Source organism: Bufo gargarizans, chromosome 2 (assembly GCF_014858855.1).
Source record: "Bufo gargarizans isolate SCDJY-AF-19 chromosome 2, ASM1485885v1, whole genome shotgun sequence".
Classification (NCBI taxonomy): domain Eukaryota; kingdom Metazoa; phylum Chordata; class Amphibia; order Anura; family Bufonidae; genus Bufo; species Bufo gargarizans.
Window position 1 is genome coordinate 260,360,486 of NC_058081.1, and position 26,104 is coordinate 260,386,589.

At 46.1% G+C, this 26,104-nt stretch overlaps 1 protein-coding gene across 1 annotated transcript in view; it reads left to right on the forward strand.

Annotated features, from left to right (window-relative positions):
* The window catches only part of MOV10L1 (Mov10 like RISC complex RNA helicase 1), a 165,024-nt gene that overhangs the window by 131,842 nt on the left and 7,078 nt on the right, over positions 1-26,104 (forward strand). Inside the window, exons 27-29 of the mRNA XM_044277185.1 lie at positions 95-244; positions 13,562-13,669; positions 18,850-18,990. Coding sequence (XP_044133120.1) covers positions 95-244; positions 13,562-13,669; positions 18,850-18,990 — 399 coding nt within the window. The remainder of the gene's footprint in view (positions 1-94; positions 245-13,561; positions 13,670-18,849; positions 18,991-26,104) is intronic.

Here is a 26,104-nt window from a genome sequence, read left to right on the forward strand (position 1 = left end):
ATCTGTTGTAATGTTATTAGGACCATGTTTTCTAGAGGTCCTCTTTCTGTGTTTGTTTCTGAGCCATCTCTTCATTCAAAATGTTTCCCCACAGGGAACGGAAATGAGGGAAGGAAGCAATCCATCCTGGTTCAATCCATCAGAAGCCGTGCAGGTCATGAGATACTCCTGTATACTTGCAAAGCATGTTACCACATCAGTATCAGCCAGAGACATTGGAGTGATTGCACCCTATAAGAAACAGGTACTGCATTATATGTATACACAAGTATTATACTCAAACGATTAGTGCAGGAGGTAATGCAATGCCTCTGTCATAGAATATAACCCAAGGAGTAATGTAAAAACAAATTCTGATTGCTGCGAGTGCCAAGTTCGAAAGTACATCGGGAGGAGGGCCCGCAGGCAGCCTCTCCCTGAGAATAGTACATCAGCATCAAATCGGCTGGGATCCAACACACTGCACCCCCACAGATTAGCTGTGTTCATTGTGTAGTGGACAGAGCTGGTAACTGCAGTGCAGCTCCCATTGACTTCAATGGGACCAGTGCTGCAGTATCCAGCTCTATCCATTAAACTATGAATGGAGCTGTGTGGTTCTGGCACTGACTTTCAGCAGTGGAGCTACTTGGGAACAGCTGATTGGAGGGGGTGTGGGGTGTCAGTCTCCACTGACCTGATATTGATGGACTTTCCTGAGAATACCCCATCAATCTCAAAATTATGGAAGACTCCTTTAAAGGGGTTCTGCACTTTGGTTAAACTGATGATCTATCCTCTGGATAGATCATCAGCTTCTGATCAGTGGGGGTCCGACACCCGATAGATCAAACTGCAGAACCCCTTTAAAGCTCAAATTAGTTACCGGTATGTCACTTGGGGGTTCAAATGCATTTTAGTCAACCTGAGTTGTTGCAGTTATGGATTCTTCAGTTTCCTTACTTTCTAAATCATATTAATAGGTAAATTTGATTGCTATGAAAGTTTATTTAATGTCCGTATTTACTTTCAAATCCTCCTAAGGAGGGATCAGTATACAGTAGATATATTGATTACGCTTACGGAATCTGGAGTTTATTATTAATGCCGTTCCATATGCATTGCATAGCCAAAAGTACATAGCCCTTTGGTAATTTCAGTCAAAGCACTTGCTAACACATGCATAAAACGAAGCCTACGCCCATGCAATAAAAATAGACAGACATGGGACACAGCAGGTTGTGACTTTCACTGCAGCCTTGTCATAACATGGTCTGCTTTCCGTTAGTTGGTTAAAGGGGTATTTTTAGAAGATTTTTGCCTGTTTTCTTTTAAATTTCATCTGTATTATTCCATTGAAAATGGAACAAAATATAGTCCTTCTGTAGCCAGTAGTACAGAGAGGTAAAACTATATAATTACTATATAAATAGGTAATCCATTGCCAGTTCACTGGTGCTATGAGGGGAAAATGTTTTTTGTTAGTTAAATAGTAGATTAGTAGGATAAGGATAATATCCCCCCCCCCCCCCCTCCCTTCCCTCTCTGATCACAGTGAATGGTCTAACTGAGAAAGTTAAAGGGGTTGTCCGGGATTGGGGATCCTGTGCAGCCAGGGCTTGAAGTTAGAATATACCATCGGATTGGAGAAAACTCTGATCCGATGGTATATTCTAAACCCGAGGCATTCCCATGGTGATGGGGGCGCACCTCTGACAGGGCACTTCCATCCGAGGGGTTAATTGCGCAGATGTCGAGTGCCTTCTACAATGTTTATATTGGTGGGCAGTGCGCCCCCCCAGTATTAAAATCACTGGTGGGCAGTGTGCCCCCCCCCCCCCCCCTCCCCAGAATTAAAGGGATACTGACAGGCCGTTAGAGCATATAAAGTGACATATATTCTTCTATTAGTCTTAATATGCTTAAAGGATAACTGTCACACTTAGACCCTAATTTCAATTTATATATATGTAGTTACTAATGACATGATATTCCAGAATCAGTTACTATTAGACTGACTTACCCCATATTTAATAAGATTCAGTCCTTAGCAACCAGTCTGCATAAAACTGCAATCTCACTATTCAGTTAAGATGGCCGCCACTGCAGTCACCCTGAGGCTAGTCCCGCCTGCCCTCACTAGCCAGTAACAATAGCCCCCCAAAAGTGTCAGTAACCAGAGCCCTCCCCCTAAAGGGTTAATCTCCTGCAGCACAAAGGGGTCCTCTTACCACATGTTTCTTTCATTTATACACTGAGCAGATGGCAGATCTCCCTTTCCTGTTGTGCGCTGCTTCGACTCTGCATCCTCCAGCTCTGCTGAGTGAGGAAGCGTCTGCCAAGCGCAGGGACAGGGAGAAGTGCACACAGCCCAGGCACAGTTATCAGCTGCTGGAGAGGACCTGGCTTTAATAATTTACTTAAAGTCCCTGGCTGTCAGTAATGTGACCTTGCACGCAGCGTGCTTCTGCGTCCTCCGTCCTTCAACAGATAGACGGACCATGCCTAGCAACCCTATTTTAAGCACAGGTAAAAGTAGGCAGTACTGGGAACAAAACTGGAATTTTTACCGCCACCCCGAAAAAAATGGCGTGTCTGTAGCAGGAGTGGAATAAGGCGTGACACACGCTATTTCTGTCCTGACTGCCCTGACCACCCTGCCCTATGCTTTGGAGAGTGTTTTTGCAGCCTAGGGGCGTAAAGGGGCCCACATTCCAAAGAGCACCTTTCGGATTTCACAGGCCATTTTTTACAGATTTTGATTTCAAACTACTTCTCACGCATCTGGGCCCCTAAAATGCCAGGGCAGTATAACTACCCCACAAGTGACCCCATTTTGGAAAGAAGACACCGAAGGTATTCCGTGAGGGGCATGGCAAGTTCCTAGAATTTAATTTTTTTTTGTCACAAGTTAGCGGAAAATGATGATTTTTTTTTCTTTTTTTTCTTACAAACTCTCATATTCCACTAACTTGTGACAAAAAATAAAAACTTCCATGAACTCACTATGCCCATACCTTGGGGTGTCTTCTTTCCAAAATGGGGTCACTTGTGGGGTAGTTATACTGCCCTGGCATTTTAGGGGCCCAGATGCGTGAGAAGTAGTTTGTAATCAAAATCTGTAAAAAATGGCCTGTGAAATCAGAAAGGTGCTCTTTGGAATGTGGGCCCATTTGCCCACCTAGGCTGCAAAAAAGTGTCACACATGTGGTATCGCCATACTCAGGAGAAGTTAGGGAATGTGTTTTGGGGTGTCATTTTACATATACCCATGCTGGGTGAGAGAAATATCTTGGCAAAAGACAACTTCTCACATTTTTTTTTATACAGCATCCATTTTAGATTCATTCGGAAGCTGCTTTCTTAGTGATAGGAGGGAAGAGTGTAGCTGCTGCTGATCTAATAGGGAAAGCGTTAGCTAGGGCAGTGTTCTGAACTTCTGTGTCCACAGACTAATCTGCTGTAAGGACAGCGTCCTGACAGCACCCCAAAAAGCCCTTTTTAGGGCTGGTACATCAGTCTGCTTTTATATATATATATATATATATATATATATTTATATATATTGCAGTTGCCTGGCTGCCCGTGTGTGAGAGGCTGCAGGCTCAGTCACAGACAGTACTGTGTGCACACCATTCATACAGGGTGTCACAGACAATACCTTGCAGATAAGAAAAAGTCAATTTATATTATTTTTCTGTGATATAATCCCAGTTGCAAGCCAGTGTGTGTCTGGCCCACAGACTGTACTGTGGCTACTTGCTGCTAGGCCACCACTGATACCGTTACAGTGTGTCACTCACAAATACCTTGCAGATAAAAAAAAATTAAATTTATTATTTTTCTGTGATATAATCCCAGTTGCAAGCCAGTGTGTGTCTGGCCCACACAGACTGTACTGTGCCCACTGCCCACCACTTATATAGGGTGGCACAGTACCTTGCACGCATAGAACCACTTATCTAAAAAAAATGACAGGCAGAGGCAGGCCACCCCGCAGGGGCCGTCGTGGTCGTGTTGCTGTGATTTCCACTGGCCCTGGAATAATGCCCAGTGTTCAAAGGCCACATACCCTGAACCCAAAAAATTCTGAGAAAATTGTTGACTGGCTTACACAGGACACCCAATCTTCAACAGCTTCCACTAAGAACCTTGACGCACCATCCTCCTCCAGCTCAGCTTTGGTCACCTGCTCTCAAGTTACCACTCTCCCGCCCGCCGCCACCACTACCACCACAGCCGCTTCACTTGATCCCTCAGAGGAGTTATTTGCACATCAGTTGGATGAAATTAGTGATGCGTAACCATTATTGCCAGAGAATGTAGATAACAGGGATATGTCTCAGTCAGGCAGCATTACACACATGGACGTACAGTTTGGTGATGATGATGATGATGTTGTACCCGCTGCTGCTTCCTTTGCTGAGGGTCAGATACAAGTGAAGCGGTTGATGATGACGATGTGTCCGTGGATGCCACGTGGTTACCTGCTCGACGAGAAGAAGAGGGGGAAAGTTCAGAAGGAGAGACAGAGAGAAGGAGGAGACGAGTTAGAAGCAGGGGGAGGTCGTCGCAAGGAGCTAGTGACAGTCAGCCACCCCCAGAATGCCGTCATTGCAAAGCTCAGCAGTGTGGCATTTTTTTTTGTGTGTCTGCCTCTGATAACAGCAATGCCATTTGCAACCTGTGCCAAAAGAAACTGAGTCGTGCAACCTCGGTACAACTGCTTTGCGAAGGCACAGGATCTCACATCACAAACGCCAATGGGATCAACACATGAGTACAAGCGGCACACAAACTCAAAGCCACCATCCTCCTCCTGGTCGAGCATCTTCAGCCACGTCAACCACTGCTGTCCTCTTTGCCCCCTCTCAACCACCCGCCACTCCGCCTCTCATCTTGAGCAGTTCCATCTCATCTGCCCACAGTCAGGTGTCTGTAAAGGAAATGTTTGAGCGTAAGAAGCTAATGTCACAGAGTCACCCCCTTGCCCGGCGTTTGACAGCTGGCTTGACGGAACTTCAAAAAATTTGTTGCTATTGGGACACCACAGTGGAAGGTACCCGGACGAATTTTTTTTTTTCAAAAAAGCCAATACCAAACCTCTTGATTGAACAGGAAGTCATGGCATCTCTGGCATACAGTGTTTGGGCAAGGGTCCATCTGACCACTGATACCTGGTCTGCAAAGCACGGTCAGGGCAGGTATATCACGTACACTGCGCATTGGGTCAACCTGCTGACGGCTGCCAAGCGTGGAATGTGTGGCTCTGCAGTGGAGTTGGTGACACCGCCACGACTTGCAGGCAGGCCTAATGCCACCTCCTCTACTCCATCCTCTTCGATAACCACCTCGGCTGAGTCCTCTTCTGCAGCGGCGTCTGGCTGCACATCAACTGAATCCCCCCAGATCCCCAGGGGCTATTCCACATCCCGGATACGACAGTGTCACGCTGTCTTGGGGTTGACTTTCCTGAAAGCAGAGAGCCACACCGGACCAGCACTCCTGTCCGCCCTGAACGCACAGGTGGATCAGTGGCTGACCCCACACCAACTGGAGACCGTCAAAGTGGTGTGTGACAATGGAAGCAATTTGTTGGCGGCATTGAATTTGGGCAAGTTGTCACATGTACCGTGCATGGCACATGTGTTGAATCTCATCGTACAACGCTTTGTGTCTAAGTACCCAGGCTTACAGGACGTCCTCAAGCTGGCCAGGATGGTGTGTGGCCATTTCAGGCGTTCCTACACGGCCATGGCGCACTTTTCAGACATTCAGCGCCGAAACAACATGTCATTGAGGCGCTTGATTTGCGACAGCCCGACACGTTGGAATTCAACACTCCTAATGTTCGACCGCCTGCTCCAACAAGAAAAAAGCAGTCGACGAGTATTTGTATGACCGGGGTGCTAAGACAGCCTCTGCGGAGCTGGGATTTTTTTTTGCCACGTTACTGGATGCTCATGCGCAATGCCTATAGGCTCATGCGTCCTTTTGAGGAGTTGACCAACCTAGTCAGTCGCACCGAAGGCACCATCAGCGACCTCGTCCCATTTGTTTTCTTCCTGGAGCGTGCCCTGCGAAGAGTGCTGGATCAGGCTGTAGATGAGCGTGAAGAGGAAGAGTTGTGGTCACCATCCCCACCAGAAACAGCCCTGTCATCATCGCTTGCCGGACCTGCGGCAACGCTGCAAGAGGAGTATGAGGAAGAGGAGTCAGAGGAGGAATGTGGCTTTGAGGAGGAGGAAGACCAACCACTGCAGGCATCCCAGGGTGCTCTTTGTTGTCACCTATCTGGGACCCGTGGTGTTGTACGTGGCTGGGGGGAAGAACAGACCGTCAATGACATCAGTGAGGAGGAGGAACGGGAAATGAGTAGCTCGGCATCCAACCTTGTGCAAATGGAGTTTTTCATGCTGTCATGTCTGTTGAGGGACCCTCGTATAAAAAGGATGAAGGAGAACGACCTATACTGGGTGGCCACGCTACTAGACCCCCGGTATAAGCAGAAAGGTGGCGGAAATGTTACCAAATTACCGAAAGTCAGAAAGGATGCAGCAGTTCAAAACCAAACAAAAAAATATGCTTTACACAGCTTATAAGGGGGATGTCGCAGCGCAACGGGAATCTAACAGGGGAAGAGGTGAAAGTAATCCTCCTCCTACCACGACCACTGCGGCAAGGACAGGAAGCTTTACAGATGTGTTGTTGAGCTTTTTCAGTCCTACACATCGCCACAGCCCTTCGGGATCCAGCCTTAGAGAACGACTCGACCAACAGGTAGCAGACTACCTCTCCTTAACTGCAGATATCGACACTGAGGAGCGATGAACCCCTTGACTACTGGGTGTGCATGCTTGACCTGTGGCCTGAGCTATCCCAGTTTGCGATAGAACTTCTGGCCTGCCCCGCTTCAAGTGTCCTGTCAGAAAGGACCTTCAGTGCAGCAGGAGGCATTGTCACTGACAAAAGAAGTCGCCTCGGTCAAAAAAGTGTTGATTACCTCACCTTCATTAAGATGAATGAGGCATGGATCCCATAGGGACTGACAGTGGGGGATACGTTTGACTAACAAAAGGCCTGATGACATGCCTTGGCCTCAAAATGGTCCCCACGCTGCTGTATTTAATGTCTGCCTACCGGATGACTTTCGTGAATTCTCCGCCACCAACTAGGGTTCAAGCCGCAATATTTTAGTCACCTTTCTGCCTTGAAAACATACATTTTTCCGGCCGCTGCTACAGCAGCGGCTGCAACAATGCCACATTTTTCAGGCATGTGTACATGCCTAATTTTTCTGGCCTCTGGTGCTGCACTGTGGCTGCAAAAACAAAACAAAAAAAAAGGCACATACATGTTTCAATTCCCCTTCTTGATCTGTACCTTGTTGTGGTGAAGGGACTTGCGTATCACAATGAAGCGATCATCACCTCTGAGTGTGTTGGCAATGTTGCCACACCCCAGATGATAAGGCCGTTGCTTCATTATGATCAGACTAAAAGCGATCGGCTGGATAATTTTTTATAGAAAAAAACATTAATTTTCTTTTTCTCTTTTTTTTTTTTAAGTTGTATGGGTTTTTAATACATAAAATAAAAAAAATCATAATAAAGTCTCTTAATAGTTTATTAGAAATAATGCAGACAATTTAAAAAATCCCCATCAATTCCAATACAAAGCAAGTACAGAGCTCAGAACTAAATTATTTCAGGATGTCGTAATGGTTCGTTAATTCGACAATGGTTAATCAATTCGACACACGTCCCCGGATAGGGGACGTAACAGGGATTAAACTGATGGTAATAGTACTAGTTAAGACACCACTCATATAGGGTCAGGGTGTCACAGCACATTGCTCCGTGCACGCGCAGTGCCCCAACTTGGGAGTAAGAGGACTGACCAAGCTGCTTTTTCCATCTCCCGGTTCCTAAAATCAATTCAGTTTGGTGTATCAGAGTTTGGTCTGTCACTGTGAAGGCAGTCGAAGGTACCCGGCCTAAATTTTTTTTCACAAAAGGCAATCCCTGATATGGGACGTAACAGGGATTAAACAAAGGCGAGGGAGCCATCGTTTTTTTAACCATCTCCCCGTTCGAAAAATCTATTCAATTCACCTTTCGGGGACCCTTGGTGTTGTACGTGGCTGGGTGAAGGAAGAAACCTTCAATGACATCAACGGGACATGGCTAGCTTGGTATCCAACCTTGTGCAAATAGGGAGTTTGCGGTTGGGCAAATGGACTGTTTGCGGTTGTTTGCCGTGCATTAAAAGGGGAGTTTGGTCTGTCAATGTCTGTGAAGCGGGCGTAACCCTTACACTACCTGAGATCGATACAACATCATACCTGATTGTATACACACACTGGATGTCTTAAACCACGTTGTTCAAAAAAATTTAGGATTGTTAGGTGATTTATGCCCTTTATGGATTAAAACTCTGCGTCAACTCCCATGGAAAATTACATCGTTTTGCCATGGATCCCCCTCCCGCATGCCAAAGTCCAGGTGTTGGTCCCCTTGAAACAACTTTTCCATCACTACTGTGGCTAGAAAGAGTCCCTGTGGGTTTTAAAATTCGCCTGCCTATTGAAGTCAATGGCGGTTCGCCCGTTCGCGAACATTTGCAAAAATCTGCGCTCGCCGTTCGCTAACGGAAAATTTTATGTTCGCGACATATCTACCGCCCAGCTCAATAGTATTCACTGCACTGGGCAGCTTTTTTTTCTCCCGATGCAGTGAAATCCCGCGCATGCCCAGTACTATCTTCTACTGGAGCTGGAGGGTGTCGGGGACCTTATCCGGCGCAGGCACGGAGCGACAAGATGAGGCTGATGCCAGGAAAATAGTACTGGGCATGCACGGGATTTCACCGCGTCGGGAGAAAAAAAGCTGCCCAGTGCAGTGAATACTAATGAGCTGGGCGGCACTAGGAGACGGCAGTTGGGGCGCGGCTGGGCACACAACTGAATGAGGGACAGCCCCTTGGGCACAAAGTAAGGTAATGTGCATATTGATAAAAACACTTTTTATAAGTAAATGAAAGGCAGCGAGGGGTGATAATGGTATAGTTTAATTAAGCATATTAAGACCAATAGAAGAATATATGTCACTTTATATGCTCTAACGGCCTGTCAGTGTCCCTTTAATACTGGGGAGGAGGGGGGGCGCAATGCCCACCAATGATTTTAATACTGGGGGTGGGGGGGGGCACTGTCCTTGTAGAAGGCACCCGACCTCTGACAGGGAGCTGCCGTCGCGCAATTAACCCCTCGGGAACGCCTCCAGGTTAGAATATACCATCAGATCAGAGTGTATGTGATGGAAGGAGGAAGGGGGCGTGTTTAAGTGGGGAGAGCTCCGATTGGTTGAGGTGCATGAGAGGAGCTGAATGCATTGTGGGTAGTGAGGGCAGGCTGGCTTAGTCTCAGGGTGAGGGCATCGGTGGCCATCTTAACAAGAGAGTGAGATTGTAGTTTTGTGCAGACTGGTTGCTAAGGGCTGAATCTTATTAAATATGGGGTAAGTAAGTCTAATAGTTATTGATTCAGGAATATCCTGTTATTAGTAACTACATATCTAAAAAAAAAAAAAAATTGGGGTCTAAATGTGTCTAAAAAGTTATCCTTTTAATTTTTTGTGGGAGGAGAAGCGACCAAAAATGGCAAATCACCCATTTTGATCCCTTTTTTGTTTCGCCTTTTTCCGGATTGGTTAATAATTTTATATTTTTATAGTATGGGCATTTTGACATGTGGCGTGTATGTGATGTGTAGTGTTTTTTTTTAACATTTTTCTTTTTTATTCTCCTTTTGGGGGAAAGGGGGGTGATTTGAACTTGTTATATATTTTTGGGGTAAACTCTTTATTCATTTTTTATTTTATCTGAGGGGTTAAATGTCCACGATCGGCATTACCGCCGATCGCAGACATTAACCGCGGGTGTCTGCTGTAAGAAACAGCAGACACCCAGTTGCTATGGCGTCATCTTTAAAGAATCAACATGCGATGTAATAGTACCTCACATGTTGGGAAGTGGTTAAAGAAGTGTCCCTTAAAGTTCAACTGACAATTATTTTTATTTTTTCTACTATAAAATCGTTTATTTATAGTAGAAAAACTGAACAGAAAAGTCCCTTAGCAGCGCTCTCTCAAATGAGCATTTCTAAGGGTACTTTCACACTAGCATTTTTCTTCTCCGGCATAGAGTTCCGTCACAGGGGCTCAATACCGGAAAATAACTGATCAGGCATATCCCCATGCATTCTGAATGGAGAGTAATCCGTTCAGGATGCATCAGGATTTCTTTAAGTTCAGTCATTTTGACTGATCAGGCAAAAGATAAAACCGTAGCATGCTACGGTTTTATCTCCGGCCCAAAAAACTGATCTGGCATTTTTCCCTATAGGAATGTATTAGTGCCTGATCCGGCATTCAAAATACGCATGCGCAGACCGGTAAAAATGTGAAAAAAGATACTAGCAGAGAGACGGATCCGTTCTTGCAATGCATTTGTGAGACGGATCCGGATGCGTCTCACAAATGCTTTTAGTCCCATCCAGATCGGCAGATTCGGCAGGCAGTTCCGACAATGGAACTGCTTGCCAGATCACACTGCCGCAAGTGTGATAATAGCCTAAGGGACATCCGTCTTTCTAACTGCACAGCGCTGTACTGACTAGAGATGGGCTGTACCGAGTGTGTGCCCTTACTGCTCTCTCACAGTCTGGTTAATTACACAGGGCACCAGGAGTACAGGAGAGCTCACTGACTGCGCTGGCCATGCTGATCAGTGAGCAGGAACTAAGTGTAAAAATATATATTGCATGTATAGTTATTAGTGTACTGTCCCCACCCCTATATGAGGGAGCATACAACAGGGCTCAGGAGTGTAAGAGCACCCTGTGCATTTAAAGATGTTGTGACACTTCAGAAAATAGCATTTATTATGTAGATGAAGTTAATACCAGATACATACTAATGTATTGTGATTGTCCATATTGCCTCCGTCCCTGGATAGATTCATTTTTCCATCACATTGTACACTGCTTGTTTCCATGGTTACAACCACCCTGCAATCCATCAGCGGTAGCTATGCTTGCACACTATAGGAGAAAGCACCAGCCTATGTGAGCTCCCATGGTCTTGGCCACCAGAGAGGCCGGCGCTTTTTCCTCTAGTGTTCAACCAGCTGATGGATTGCAGGGTGGTCGTAACCGTGGAAACGAGCAGTGTATAATGTGATGGGAAAATGAATCCATCCAGTGAAGGAGGCAATATGGATAAGCGCAATACATTAGTGTCTGGTATTAACTTCCTCTACATATTAAATGCCACAAGGTGAAGCGAGACAACCCCTTTAAGGCTCAATGTGGTTATTTACACTACTTGTGCTTACAACTTTAGAGCCTCTGGTGTGAAATAATAAATGGAGCCCCCGAGAAGTTAACGCATTTTGGAAACTCTACACCTCAAGGTATTTATTAAGGGGTGGAGTGAGCATTTTGGCAGGTGTTTTGCAGAAAAAAATTAGCAGAAAAATGGGCAAAATGAAAATTGTAAGTGTTCAACAGATAAGGCATCTCAGTGCCCAATATGTTTTGCCCAGCTCATGCCATCTGAGCCGCACAACACTCTTTAAATTGTTAAGCAGGTTCTACTGGGTATGCCATAAATGTGGATGTAAACTGCTGTTTGGGTATGCTGCAGGGTTCATAAGGGAAAGACCATCTTTTGGCTTTTTTTTGTGTAGATTTTGATGGGTAGGATTACAGGCACTATGTTGCTATTGAACAGCTTCTGGGATATCAGTACGGCCATTTTTTCTGAGAACTATATAATTTTTTTTTGTTTTTGTTTACCACTTCTACACAAGCCATATATTTTTTTATTTATTTCCCTGGCGATGCTCTTGTGGGGAGAATAAGACTATTAATCTGACTCCCAATGTTAATCGGACCTCAGCTCAAAGCCCCAATCGGACCCTCAATGTTAATAAGACCCTCAATCAGACCCCCAGTGTGAATGTTTCCCCCCGACCTCAGATCAGAGCACCAGTATGAATAAGAAGGAAACCTCAGATCAGACTTCCAATTTGATCCCTAGACCACAGATCAGAGCCCCAATATGTAGAAGACCCCTTCCCCCCATTCAAACCTTAGATCAGACACCCAATGTGAATGACACCCAGACTTCAGATTCGAACCCCATGCTCAGAGCAAATAAAATAAAAATCAACTTACCTCTCCTTCTCTGGACACCCCTGCTCCTAGGATCCAGCTCTCTTTTTCTTCTTCCTGACATGCGCTGTGCTGTGACCCGACATGCACAGTGTGAAGTCACAGAGACGTGCGTCTTGTAGGACGAAAATACGGTAATATGTCTTTTGAGGGTCTCATCCCTTCTTTAATGCATTACAATACATAATGTATTGTAAGGCATTGTGACTGTCAGTATTACACTGACAGTTGCCTATGAGACCCAGCCTGGGGGCTGGGTCTCATAGGCTTCAGTAGCTGGCAGGCTGCCTTAGCAGCAATCAGCACCCCACAATTGCATAATTACAGGCCGATGGGTTCAGAGAGGTAGCTCCCTCCATGTATAAACCTCTTAGATGCAGCTGTCATCATTAACCCCAGCATCCGCCGGCCCCTGCTGTTAATCGATTATGTGCAGCTCCTGCGCCTGCCCAGTCAGCTTGCCGTCCTTGTACAGCTCTTGTTGGCAAGTCACTTCCCGCAGCGCTATACCTATACAGAGCTGGTTGTCTAGGGGCTAAGAAGCATCTGTCAACATGTTCAACCCTATTAAACCAGACATATTGGGGGTTAATGATGCTGAGTAAAATGCTGCCTCCACATCCAGGTGAACTGATATCACTGGCAACTTCAGACAGTGGAGGAGCACAGCTGCAGGGAGGATGGAAAGGTCTGTATTTTCTCCCTTCTCCAGAGGCTCCACTACCACCAGTGAATACCACAGCATATTCATAGTGGAATGCATGATTTTGCTACAACATACTGACATCAGTGACTAAATGCACAATATTAATGCTGGACGACCAATGATCAATTGAGCCACAGTGCTGGCACCAGAAGACTGGGCTAGACTAGATGTTTAGCTCTGTCAACCAAGGGGGATGGGGAGTACAGAAGCGTAGCGATGCTTCAAGCTCTACAGCCGATACCTCGGTGCTCAAAAGGTCATTTTCAGAAATATTAAAACTACTAGATCTAGGCAGCAGTTGATCCTGTAAACAAAAGACAGGTATTATTTTACTCGACATGATCAACTAGCAATATGTCTGGTTTAATAGGGTTGATCATGCTGACAGATGCTCTTTCTTTAATTCTGTTCAGGCTCTGGTTTTATGATATGAGTTGTTTTGCTGGAAAATAAATCTGTTTTATTTTATACCACTGTCAGATGTTTGTAAAAAGAAAAAAATCATGGGGTTGAGAAACCCCTTTAAAGCCACTATATTATTCTAGAATGTGCTGTTGTGTACAGTAAAAGGTAAACTATTAGTCCCTTTAACCACTGTAGGTATATAATAATACAGCAGGATCTCGTTTCTTTTTTTATAGGTTGAGAAAATTCGAACACTTCTGCGGACTGTTGACTTGATGGATATCAAGGTGGGCTCTGTTGAAGAATTTCAAGGTCAAGAATTCCTAGTAATCATTATTTCAATGGTATGTATAAGCTTTTCCATTAGATTGTTCCCTATGCAATTATTCATTCACTCCATGATCTGCAGTGATATCTCTTCCAAACATCTGTCCAATCTTTGATTATGAACAATATAATTCTATAAAATCATTTTTAAAACCATTTTGAAGTAGTAACACTAATGAGTAAAGGCAGATAGAAAATGTAGTCACATTCTCTTGCTGAAGCATACCGTTATAAGATGGCATGATGGCTCTGTGGAAAGATCTCTTTACAAGCTGCACATGTGCTGGAAAGGCACCTGCTTCCTGGCCGTGCACTCACAAAATGGCCACTGATGGAGGATCTATCAGCAGCCTCCATTCACTTACACCTGGGATAGACTACACATGCGCTAGTTCCCTGTCTGTTCCATCAGCAGCCAGAAGCGCAGCTGCAGGAAGCAGGTGATAAATCAGGCATATTAAACCATCAGACATCTTCGCCATTGGTTTATTATGTCCTATTACTAGCAGCATGCATGTGCTGAAAACCGCTAGTAATAGATTGTGGTCAACCCCTTTAACTTTTTTTCAGCTCTTAGTGCCCTAATGTCCTAGTGGGCAAGTGTCTTAAGTTGTGACATATTACGCCAAAAATACACCACAATTTTGGAGTAAAAAATGTGGTGCAAAATAAGACACAAAAATGGTGGTTTAAACTTAGACTAGACCGCATAAAACTGTGCCACATTTATCACAGTTAATGAAAAATCTGAACGACCGTCTAAAGGTATAAGAATATACTGTCTAAATTGGGGATGTCCAACCTGTGGCCCTCCAGCTGTTGCAAAACTACAAATTCCATCATGCCTGGACAGCCTACAGCTATCATGGCATGCTGGGAGATGTATTTTTGCAACAGCTGGAGAGCCACAGGTTGGGCATCCGTGGTCTAAATCCTAGAATTATTAAATTTGCCTCATATGTTGGACAGTCTGTGTAAAGGTGTCACTTGTTACGGACTAGGATGAAGAAGCTACAATAGAAAGACAAAATGACACAAAAATGACATGATCTCAGATGGCTATGATCACACTCTTATTACGCTGGTGCTTATTATATCATACAATATTTTACATTACTATTTCTTGAATGGCAAAATCCTGTTAGGCCCTGTTCACATCATGTTTTTTTGTCTTTCTCTAACATACTGTACCGACCTGAAAAAGTTCCCCATATGGGTATGACTGGTGCATAAGGGTGGGCTAACACACAGGTTTTGTGGCATTTTTTTTTTCCTAAAGCAAAAAGTGGGTTAGAAGGAATGAAACTTTAAAGTTCTTCCTGTTGGATCCACTTCTTGCTTTAGCACAAAAAATGCCATACAAATCTTTGTGAACCAAACCGAACAGTGGATACACAATGAAAAGTTATTGGGAAGGTAATTATGGATATGTATAACAGATGCATGTGACCAATGCCATACAGTGGCATTGTCACCGAAGGCTATAATGTAAATAAAATGTACTGTATAAGTTTAAGATTTTTTTTTTTCGTGAATGACATGGGGCTTCCCTTCCGATGTGGTAATTTCCCTTCCCGGAACTATCTTCCACACCCTGATGGCTTGCAGCAGCAGGCCACCAACAATGCCTCCTTCCCAGCCAGGCTTTCTGTTCAAGGCCCAGGCTTCCAATTTTACTAAGCCTCACTTTTCTCCACCCCTTTTTTCTTTGGTACCTTCCCCGCCTCCATTGGTTCCTGTGAGGGATGTCCTCCCCTTTCAATCCACTCCTAGCATGGACTTCTCTGTCATGTGGACAGCCCATCTGTTGCTGTACCCAGTACCTTGCACCTAACCCTGCCAAGATTCCCCAGGTCCCTCCATCCCCCAAGTTGGTTCCCCCTGAATGGGCCTCTTCCCTCTCCCAAGCCATAGGCAACCTTGTCTAACTTTCCACAGTGGACTCCTTGGAAGCGCATGCCTTCCCAAGGAGAGCTTTGATGACAGAGCACCCTCTGCCTCCAGAAAGAGGTCCCAAAACAACCTAGTGTTCCCCCTCATAAGTCCCAGTCCTCCTCTGGTTGCTCCCAGGACAGGACTACGTCTGGCGAAGTCACCTCTCCTATAGTTCTTTTCACTGCCTCAATTGACACCTCTGAGCAAACACAAGGCTATATTCAGCAAGGCAGTAAGAGACGATCTCTAAATTCAGAATGATTTGCCTTCCTCATCTCAGAACTAGGTTTTATTTCGCTGCAGATCCCTCTTCTTGCGTCTCAACTGCTCTAGACTTCCTGGTACCTCTATAATGTATATTTTGAGTCTGCTCGCTGAGCAGACAAAGCAGCATTGTGATTCGCTTCAGAGTATCAGATGGCGGATGTGGTAAATAAAAAGGCGCTCATAGCTCTCCCCTTCCTTGCGGAAAGCGTTTCTGTGAGCGCTTGGAAGAGCTTATCTCAAAGACTACAGGCTGCAGGCGTTCTCTCTTACCTTAGAACCATCCCCACCACCGCACCTCGTCAGTAGCACCTGCCCAGAGATTTTGTTCAAAAAGTTCTCCCATCCATCTTTCAAGGGCAAACCCTCTTGGCACGCCCACCCTTAGACTTCCAAGCCCCTTTTCGCAAAATCCTCTTCTGCATGAAAGTTTCTTCCCCCTCACCTAAGTCGTTTCCTCAAATGGTAGGTTGGCTGCTCTCCATTTGTGAGACCTGGATCGCAAGCATGGACAATACTTGTGTCCTGGAGGTGGCATCGTCGGGATACAAAATAGAATTCTCCGTCTCTTCCTCCAGCAGGTTCTTGCTGTCATCTCTACCTCTGTCTCCATCTTGAGAAAACGCCTTTTTTAAGGCCATCCATTCACTTCACACAAGGCGTGATTGTACCTGTGCCTGCTTCAGAACGTTTTCAGGGGTTCTGCTCCAGCTCTCCCTGCCCCATTCTAAACCTGAAGACCTTCAATTTGTTTGCCCAGGTCTGCTACTTTTGTATGGAATCCCTTAGATCTGGGGTTGCATCCCTGGAAGTGGGTGAGTTTCTGTCATCCATCCATGTTTGGGTGGGTTGTGAACCATGACATGTCCTCCCTTGTCCCGAGCCAGCTAATGGAATTCCTGGGCATGATCTTCTACACCCACCCTGAAAATGTTTTTCTTCAACATGACAAGGTAGCTGCTATCCAGTCATGGGTTTCTTGCCTCTGCAGGCTGTCTCCAATGCCCATCCGTGTGTGCATGAACCCTGGGCAGGATGGTCTCCCCCTTCAAAGCCATCCCTTATGCACAATTCCACATTTGTCCCTGGTAGCTGGAAATTCTTGCCCAATAGCTCAGGTCCCCTTCTGTTCTGGATTGTCCAATTCTCCTCCCCTTTGTGAGCCAGGACTTTCTTTGGTGTAAGGTGTTCCAGACTTCTTGGTGTAGACATTTTTAAGCAAACCATGCTTAAGACACATCAGTCTCAGTCTGCTCTACCATCGCACTTGAAGGACTTATTTTTAGTAGTCAAATCCTGTGATATCCATTCCCTGTAGTTCTCCATTCCCAGCATTCTTTCTGTTCTCCAGTATGAATTTGAAAAGGGTTTGGATCTCCAGCTTATCATTCTATTTCAGAAGACCATAGGTTTTTGTCTTCAAGTGACTCCCCCCTTTCTGATCTCCTTTGGAACCCTGGGACCTAAATCTGGTCCTTGGTGCTTTTCTGTCTCCTCCCTTTAAGGCCTTTAAAGGTGGTCTCTCTCTTTTCTCTCATTCAAGGTGGCTTTTCTCATGGATGTTGCCTCCATTCGCAGGGTTTCCAAGCTGGCGGCCCTGTCCTCTAGGTCTCCCTTTCCTTTTCTTCACAAAATGTGATCTTCACCTTGATGAAAACCTTGTGCTACCCTCTTTTTGTTTTAACTTGTCTGTGGTATCTTCACCATCTTGATGTGCAAGCAATCAGAATATATCTGGCGTTCCTGAGGGCCCATACAAAGGCCTGACAGCCTCCAAGGCGTCAATTTCCCATTGGGTTTGATCGGCCATTAAAGGAAATCTGTCACCAGGATAATTGCTATTGAAGTAAAGCCATAGCCTAATAACACTTAGTGCCTTATTTCCAGATGAGTCTTTGTTCCAGCAATAGATGTTTTTTTATCCTATGAAAATCCAGTTTATTTTGTATGCAAATGAGCCAGTAAGGTGCCCAGAGGGGCGTCATTCTTGCAGAAAGGAGCCCAGGCATGCCTCCTGCCACAATATGTCCACCCACCCCTCCTACATCACATTCAAGCCATAACTCTGCCCCCCTTTCCCTGCTCCCAGCATGGAGTTTGGGCACTATCAGGAGCCGTGCCTGGGCTCCTTCCTGCAAGAGTGACGCCCCTCTGGGCACCTTACTGGCTCATTTGCATACCAAATAAACTGCATTTTCAGAAGATAGTACCTTATTTCTAGATGTGCCTTTGTTTCAGCAATAGATGTTTTCTAAGTGCTATTAGGCTATGGCTTTACTTCAGTAGCGAATATCCTGGTGACAGCTTTCCTTTAAGGAAGCCGACCCTTTTCTTCATACCTTTTCCAGATTTTAACTGATTCATCCCTTGGCATCTGCAAGGAATCGCAAGGTTCTCTGGATGGCAGTGCGCAAGGTTCTTTCCATTTTCCTTCTGTTCCTTGGCTCTGGGTCCAGGACATGTTGGTTCTTTTTTTTTTTTTTTTTGCTTTTCTCCTACTGCTTTTGGACCTTCTGGTTAGTCCAGTGTTTGTGTAAAGGGTATAGCCCACCTGGGCAGATCCAATTTATTTTATTTTTTTTTTATTTTTTTTCTCGTGGCATATATCCATGATGGTGAATCCCACAATACATCCAACGGAAAAGGGATTTTCTGGCAAGTAAAAAAAATCTTTTTTTTTTTTTTTTTTTTTTTTTTTTTTTTTTTTCTAGACTAGCCCAGCCTATTACACTGTTCCATACCTTTTTTCAGTATACTGTTGCATACCAGCTAGACAGAAGCCAAAAGGGCGCTCTTTAGGCCTCTTGAAGGCTATGGACACTTTTACCATGTACATCAGTTTTCCTTAGCCTATACATTTAAAATATGCAAAAATAACTTGATGTGTTGCACAATTAACTCAGACTGGCAAAAATGTTTGCATAAATAATGACCGAACTTAGTGAAAAACCTGAGGATAAGAAATGTTTTGGTTGAAGTATAGATGTCTTTTGTACAGGTGCGATCCTGCGAAGATTCAATTTATAAGGATTCTAGAAGCTTGCTGGGATTCCTCTGCAATCCAAAACGATTCAATGTGGCAACAACTAGACCAAAGGCCCTGCTGATTGTACTTGGAAACCCCCACATTCTTATGAAGGTGTGTAAATACAGTAGTGGTGATTTACACATGCAGTTGTCAGTTTTCAGGCCTTATTTCATTGTAGCAAACCATTTTTATGGTCCAAGGTCCTTTCCCTAACACCATTTGCCATCTGGAAAGTTTAGGGTCTATTTACACTGGAACTTGTCTGTACGTTATGTTCTGTAGAAAAACATAAGGGAAATGTTTGTTAATGTGCTTATTGATTTTTGTGAGGTGCAGAATTGTATGATCTGCTCTGATGTTCTGTAGGAACAATTCGGATTCATAGGGTTTCCACTTTGATCTGTTAAAAACAAATCCATCAGTTTGTCAAAAGCTGAAGCCTCAAGAACAGTGTGAACAGAGCTTTATTAGGGAGTATGACAAACACTGCAGTGAAAATTCTAATTTCATGACTAATCTCCACTCCATGAAGACGTCGGTCTTAATGACCCTGCGCTGGCGCATCCACCGCTGGCATACAACAGCCTTAAATCTCGCCAGCTCCCTTCCTGGCCTAGATTTATAGAATTTTCTACGCCAAAAACCGGCATAGAAAATTATAAATGAGACTGGTCTGCTGATCTGCCCTCTTCCCGGCCACGCCATGACCCCTTTTATTTTTAGAACTGGCATACGTGGCATGGAAGGGGAAGAAGTTGCAAGTTTTGCTGCAAATCACCTTTGTGACAAAATATACTCCAAAAAAGAGGAATATATTTGGTCCCCATATGTGGTCGTAAACTGCTGTACGGGGCATACGGCAGGGCGCAGAAGTAAAGGAATGCCATATGGTTTTTGGAAGGCAAATTTTGCTGGACTGTTTTTTTTTAACCATGTCCCATTTGAAGCCCCCCTGATGCACCCCTAGAGTAGTAACTCCCCAAAAAGTGACCCCATTTTGGAAACAACGGGATAGGGTGGCAGTTGTGTTGGTACTATTTTAGGGTACATATGATTTTTGGTTGCTCTATATTACACTTTTTGTGAGGCAAGGTTACAAGAAATAGCTGTTTTGGCACCGTTTTTATTTTTTGTTATTTACAACATTCATCTGACAGGTTAGATTATGTGGTATTTTTATAGAGCAGGTTATTACGGACGCGGCGATACCTAATAAGTCAACATTTTTTTATTTATGTAAGTTTTACACAATTATTTCATTTTTGAAACAAAAAAAAAAAACATGTTTTAGTGTCTCCATAGTCCGAAAGCCATAGTCTTTTCAGTTTTTGGGTAGGGTATGATTTTTGCAGGATGATATGACGGTTTGATTGGCACTATTTTGGGGTGCAAATGACTTTTTGATCACTTGCTATTACACTTTTTAAGATGTAAGGTGACATAAAATTGCTTTACTCGCTGGTATCATTGGGGGACACAGGACCATGGGTATAGCTTGCTGCTGCCACTAGGAGGCGACACTAGGCTGGCTATACCCCCTCCAGCCTGGAGAGAGCATGTCAGTTTTTAGCTTAGTGTCATAAGAGGCAGACCCCTCTGCAGGGTGGCTGTTATTTTTTTATTTCCTTTTAGGTTGGGGGTCCAGGCCTCCTAAGAGCTCTGCATCCCCGGGAGGCTGATCGGTGACACGTATTCCACCGCTCTGCCTACCACAAGAAGACAAAGTGGACCAGGAGGGCTTGACCTTCCTGCCCTTCAACCCGGTCCCTGTCACTTGTGCCAGGGACTGGAGAGGTGGCTCTGCTGGTCCATGTCACAAGGGTGAAGAACACAGATGAAGGCAGGTGAGTAGTCTGGAGTGGGTAAGTATCCACCCGGCGGCTTTCCAAGTTGATAGCGCCTTATTGTACGTACTTTTTTCCAAGTCTCTACATCAGGGGTTAGGGCCAGGTACCTGGTTTCATCCAGACGACCGATGGTCGTTTGGTGGCTTTTCAGTGTGGAGTCTTCTTCCCCTCTTTTTATTCACGGAAGGTGGCATTCCTAGGGGCGGGCTTTTCCACCCAACAAATTGGGAGTTGGGAGTGCCTTTCTTGTGAGTACGTTTTTCTTATCAGGTACTCTCATAAGGCAATGCTCCGCCCATTACCTTCTTTTTGCTGACTGTAGTCACTGATGCAGCTCTTATAGCTGTGTGGTTAAAGGGCTTCTGTCACCCCACTAAAGTCATTTCTTTTATTTATTTTTTTGGGCTAGTTACATTCCTTATAGTGCGATATATGAAAATATAATGGTGTTACTTACTTTCATTCAGCCGTTTCTTTTAAAAACGAAGTTTTATAATATGTAAATCAGGTCTCTACCAGCAAGTAGGGCGTCTACTTGCTGGTAGCCGCCGCAAAAAAAACACCCCCTCGTCGTGTTGATTGACAGGGCCAGCCGCGATCTCCTCCTCCGGCCGGCCCTGTCAGCATTTTAAAAATCGCGCGCCTCTGTTCATTCGGCGCAGGCGCTCTGAGATGAGGAGGCTCGTCTCCTCAGAACTCCCTCAGTGCGCCTGCGCCGATGACATCACCGAAAGAGAAGACGTCATCGGCGCAGGCGCACTGAGGGAGTTCTGAGGAGACGAGCCTCCCCATCTCAGAGCGCCTGCGCCGAATGAACATTCGCCCACTAAACATGCGTTTGGACAATACACCTGCCACAGGTCAGGCCAGCACCTCCAAGGTGTAAAGGGCAAGCCCAGGCCATGTGCCCAATTTGTAGACCTAGAAGTTAGATGGGGCAGACCCATCAGTCAGTACTTGCAGACGTGTGTACACGTACTGTTCCACCATGTTGCTGAAACGCTGCCTCCTGCTAAAACTGTCCATATCAGATGGTGGTGCTGGATATTGTGGCATGCAGACAAAGTTTTTCCACATTTGAGCCTTGCTAACCCTCCCTTCTGAGGTGCTGGTGGTGCCCCTGCTGCATTGGCGACTTCCTCCTCCTCCCTTGTTTCCGCCTTGTGCTTCCACTGTGCCCCAGCTGTCAGATGGGAACGCCATCAATAGCGCCTCTACCAGCTTTCGCTTGTACTCGTGCATCTTCCGTTAACGCGCCTGTGATGTAAGTAAGGACGGCATGTTGTCCTTGTAACGGAAATCCAGCAGGGTGGCCACACAGTAATCAGCATTGGTAAGAATGTGAGCAACTCAGCGGCATGCAGCATGTAGTTGCTCATGTGCCAGGCTGCCCAGAGGCAAAGACAAGCTGGGAGATGTATCATCTGTGTCCTCTGTATCCCTGCTGCAGTGATGCCCGTGAGCTGATTTGGGTGCCACCTAGCTGTGAACGGGATCCTCCAAAACTGTGCCCTGGCTGCTGTGGACAACTGGCCTGATAACCGTGGGAATGATCTCTGTTCCTCCTCCTCTTACTCCTGTGCCACATCCTCATCCATCAGCGCCTGAAGCGTTTTTTAAAGGAGACACAGAAGTGGAATAGTAACGCTGATGACAGCGTCGTCACCGCTGGCCATGTTGGTGAAGTACTCGAAGAAGTGCAACACGACGCACACGTCCCGCGTGGAGGCCCACTTAGTGGTGAAATGTGCTGTTACGCAGAGCGACTCACCCGTGCGTGCTGCAGCTGAAACTCCACTATCGCTTACTGCTGCTCGCACAGTCTGTCCGGCCTGTGCAAGATGGAGTTCCACCTTGTGGGTACATCACATATGAGGCGGTGAGCGGAAAGGCAAAGTTACGCTTCACTTTTTGCAACAGCTCTGACATCAGGGTAATTCTTCAGGAACCTCTGCACCACCAAGTTCAGCACTTGCACCAGGCAAGGGATGTGCATCAAACCGGCTAGCCCCAGAGCTGCTACGAGATGTCACTCGTTGTTGCACACCACCAGGCGTGGCTTGAGGCTCAGAAGCACCAACCACTCATTGGTCTGTTCTTTCATGCCCGCCCACAGCTCCTGCACGGTGTGGGGTCTTTCCCACAAACATATGAGTTTCAGAACAACCTGCTGTTGTTTTTCCCTGGCTGTGCTGATGTTGGTGGTGCAGGTGTTGCGCTAACATGATGAGATGTCCAGTAATCCTCGGTGGCAGTAGGACATGGGCCAAAACGCTGTCTGCCTCAGGCTCAGCTGCCACTACATTTACCCAGTGGGCAGTTAGGGAGATATAATGTCCCTGCCTGTACTTACTGGTCCTTGTGTCTGTGGTTATGTGGACCTTGCCACTGATGGCGCTGCTCTGCGCAGCGCACACCTGATTTTTTTCTGACACTTGTTCCTGCAGGGCAGGGATAGCCTGCCTTGAAAAGTAGTGGTGGCTGGGAACCACGTAGCGTGGGGCAGCCACGGCCATGAGATTTTTAAAAGTCAGTCAGTCTCCACCAGACGGAATGACAGCATTTCAAAGGCCAGCAATTTTTAAATGCTGGCATTCAGGGCCAGGGTTCGCAGGTGAATAGGGGGGTACTTCCTCTTTCTCTCCAGTGTTTTGGGGATGGACAGCTGAATGCTTCCATGGGGCAGTGTGGAGATGCTCGGTGAGGGTGGTGTGGCTGCCACATCCTCTGTTTGCAGGGTGGCTGGTGCACCTGTCACTCAAGAGAGGGAGGAAGAGCCTGAGGCCGCAGCAGAAGAGAGAGCAAGAATCCTCTCTGATCTTTCGTAGTTCTTGAAGTGTCTACTCCACTGCAGCTTGGGCTTTGCGGTTAGGTGCCGGATCATGCAGGTGATGCTCAGGTTGAGAACAATTATGCCTCCCTTCAGGCTCTGACTGCACGGCATACAAACCACCTATGTTGTGAACCCCTCCCTCCTCTTCCTCCAAACTGCACACATCACTGGCATGACCTGGGTGCCATGTGAGGTCTAGGACCTCATCATCCTCCCCACCACTCCTCACCCCTGCCCTCCTGGCCGGTCTGCACACTGCAGAAAGCCCTAGCAGTTGACACCTATGTTTCGTCATCAGAGATATGCTGCGGTGGTTCTCCCACGTCCTCATCCTGGTTGGGAATCAGTGCACTCAATCTCTGTCACTTCTGGGGCAGGGCTAGGTGGATGGCCCATGAAAACCCCTCCAGCAGAGTCATCAAAAAGCATAAGTGGATGCTGCATGACTTGGGGCTCAGACTGCTTGGCTGATGTGCAAGGGGTTGAGGTGGAAGCCGGATGCCCGTGGGCCACCAGTGCCAACTCTGTCTTCCACCCGGTCCACTGCTGAAAGCGCAATGTGAAGGAAATGGAGGCTCTGTCAGCCATCCAATCTACTTGTTCTGGCCTCACTATTCTTAGAGCGGTATTCGGGCCTACAAAATGTCGCCTGCATGCACCAAAGGAAGGTGTTTTATTTGGGCGCTTACCTGGCACAGAACGACAACGTCCTCTCCCTGCAGCCGTAGCTCCACCAGCACCATGGCCACGTCCCCTAGTTGATGCTCTCCTCATTTTTTTACAGTCGCCCACAAAATTGGCTGACAAACGAACAATTGTATATCCGTGTCACGGATGCAAAAGAGGTGTTTTATCACAAAAAAAAAAATTGGTATGTTTCACTGACCCAATTAACTGGCTGAATAACTATTATATATCCCTGTGACAGTGGCAAGTAAAGTTTTTTCCACCCCAAAAAAATAGGTATGACCCACATAATTAAGACTGGTTAACTATCCCCTGTCACTGGTGCGAAAAAGTAGGATTGCACCTGGTGCAAAGAAGTAGGATTGCACCAAAAAAAATGCCAACAGGTCACCATCTGCCTGAACAGCATGATTAAGTATGGTATTTGTCTCACTGGTGCAAAGGAGCTGTATTGCACTGTTCACAAATGCCTACAGGTCACCAGCACACTTTTTGAAAAATAATAAAAGCCTAACACACTCCCTGCCTGCAGCAGCGTCCTGTCCCGGACGCAGAATGGCGGCGCACCTTGTGATCCAGCATTTATTCATGCAGGGTCACATGGGGCGCTGGCCAATCACGGCTTCCAAGTACAACGAAGCCAAACGCTGACTTTGGCACTAAAATCCAGTACGATCCCGAACGCGGCGTCTGGGTTTGCTCATCACTAATTATGTGACACGAAATCCCCATTGTTAAGTGTCATTTATCATGTAGAGAAATACAAGGCAATGTATTGTGATTCATATTGCTTCCTTTGCTAGCTGGATTCATTTTTCCATCACATTATACACTGCTCGTTTCCATGGTTACAGACAGGGCCGGTCTTTGGGGTGTGCGAGCTGTGCCTTTGCCCAGTCCCCTGCCTCCCTTAATCATACCCAGTGTCACCCAGAGCCAGTCCCCTGCCCCCCTTAATCATACCCAGTGTCACCTTTACCCAATCCCCTGCCCTTTTTAATTATACCCAGTGTAACTGTCACAACCAGACAGCTGAGAAGCTCTGACAGAGGCCTTTCAGAACCTCCTCCTTGAGTTTCTGTGTTGTGGTATTCAGCTCCTCCTCTCGTCAGCCTCTCTCAGCTGTCATGTGTTGGACTAATTGCTTCCCTTTAAATTCTTCCCCAGAAGGCTTTTCTGGGCGGCTTATACTACTTCCTGGAGTGTGTGTGCACGCTGACTCTGTCCTCCTGTTTGCGTCAAAGCTAAGTGTTGTACCTTTATCTGTTATTATCTGTTTGCTGGATCCCAGGTGACCCTGACTCCCTCCGTATCTTGTGTAGGGAGCCGGTGGTCGTGTCCCCTCACTATTGTAGGGTGCTCAGGGCTTTATAGTCAAGGTTCGTGGATATGCAAACCTCCACCATTCGGATCTTTGCATAGGCTGAGCAGCCAGGGAAAGTGCCAGGTCTTCTGCAGGGGTCTCCCTTGGTTCTTTAGTTTTTGGATCCAGCTAGTCGTTTATACATGTTGCTTTGCCTTGTTTCCTGTACACCGTCCGTGACAGTAACCTTTACCCAGTCCCCTGTCCTTCTTAATAATATTCAGTGTCCAGTTCCCTGCCCCCTCAATTAGACCCTGCCCCCCTTAGTCATACCCAGTGTCACCCATAGCCAGTCTCCTGCCCCCCTTAATCATACCCTGTCACCTTTACCCAGTCCCCTGCCCCTTAATACCCAGTGTCACCCTTTTCCAGTGCCCTGCCCCCTTAATCATACCCAGTGTCCAGTCCCCTGCCCCCCTTAATCATACCCAGTGTCACCCATAGCCAGTCCCCTGCCCCCCTTAATCATACCCTGTCACCTTTACACAGTCTCCT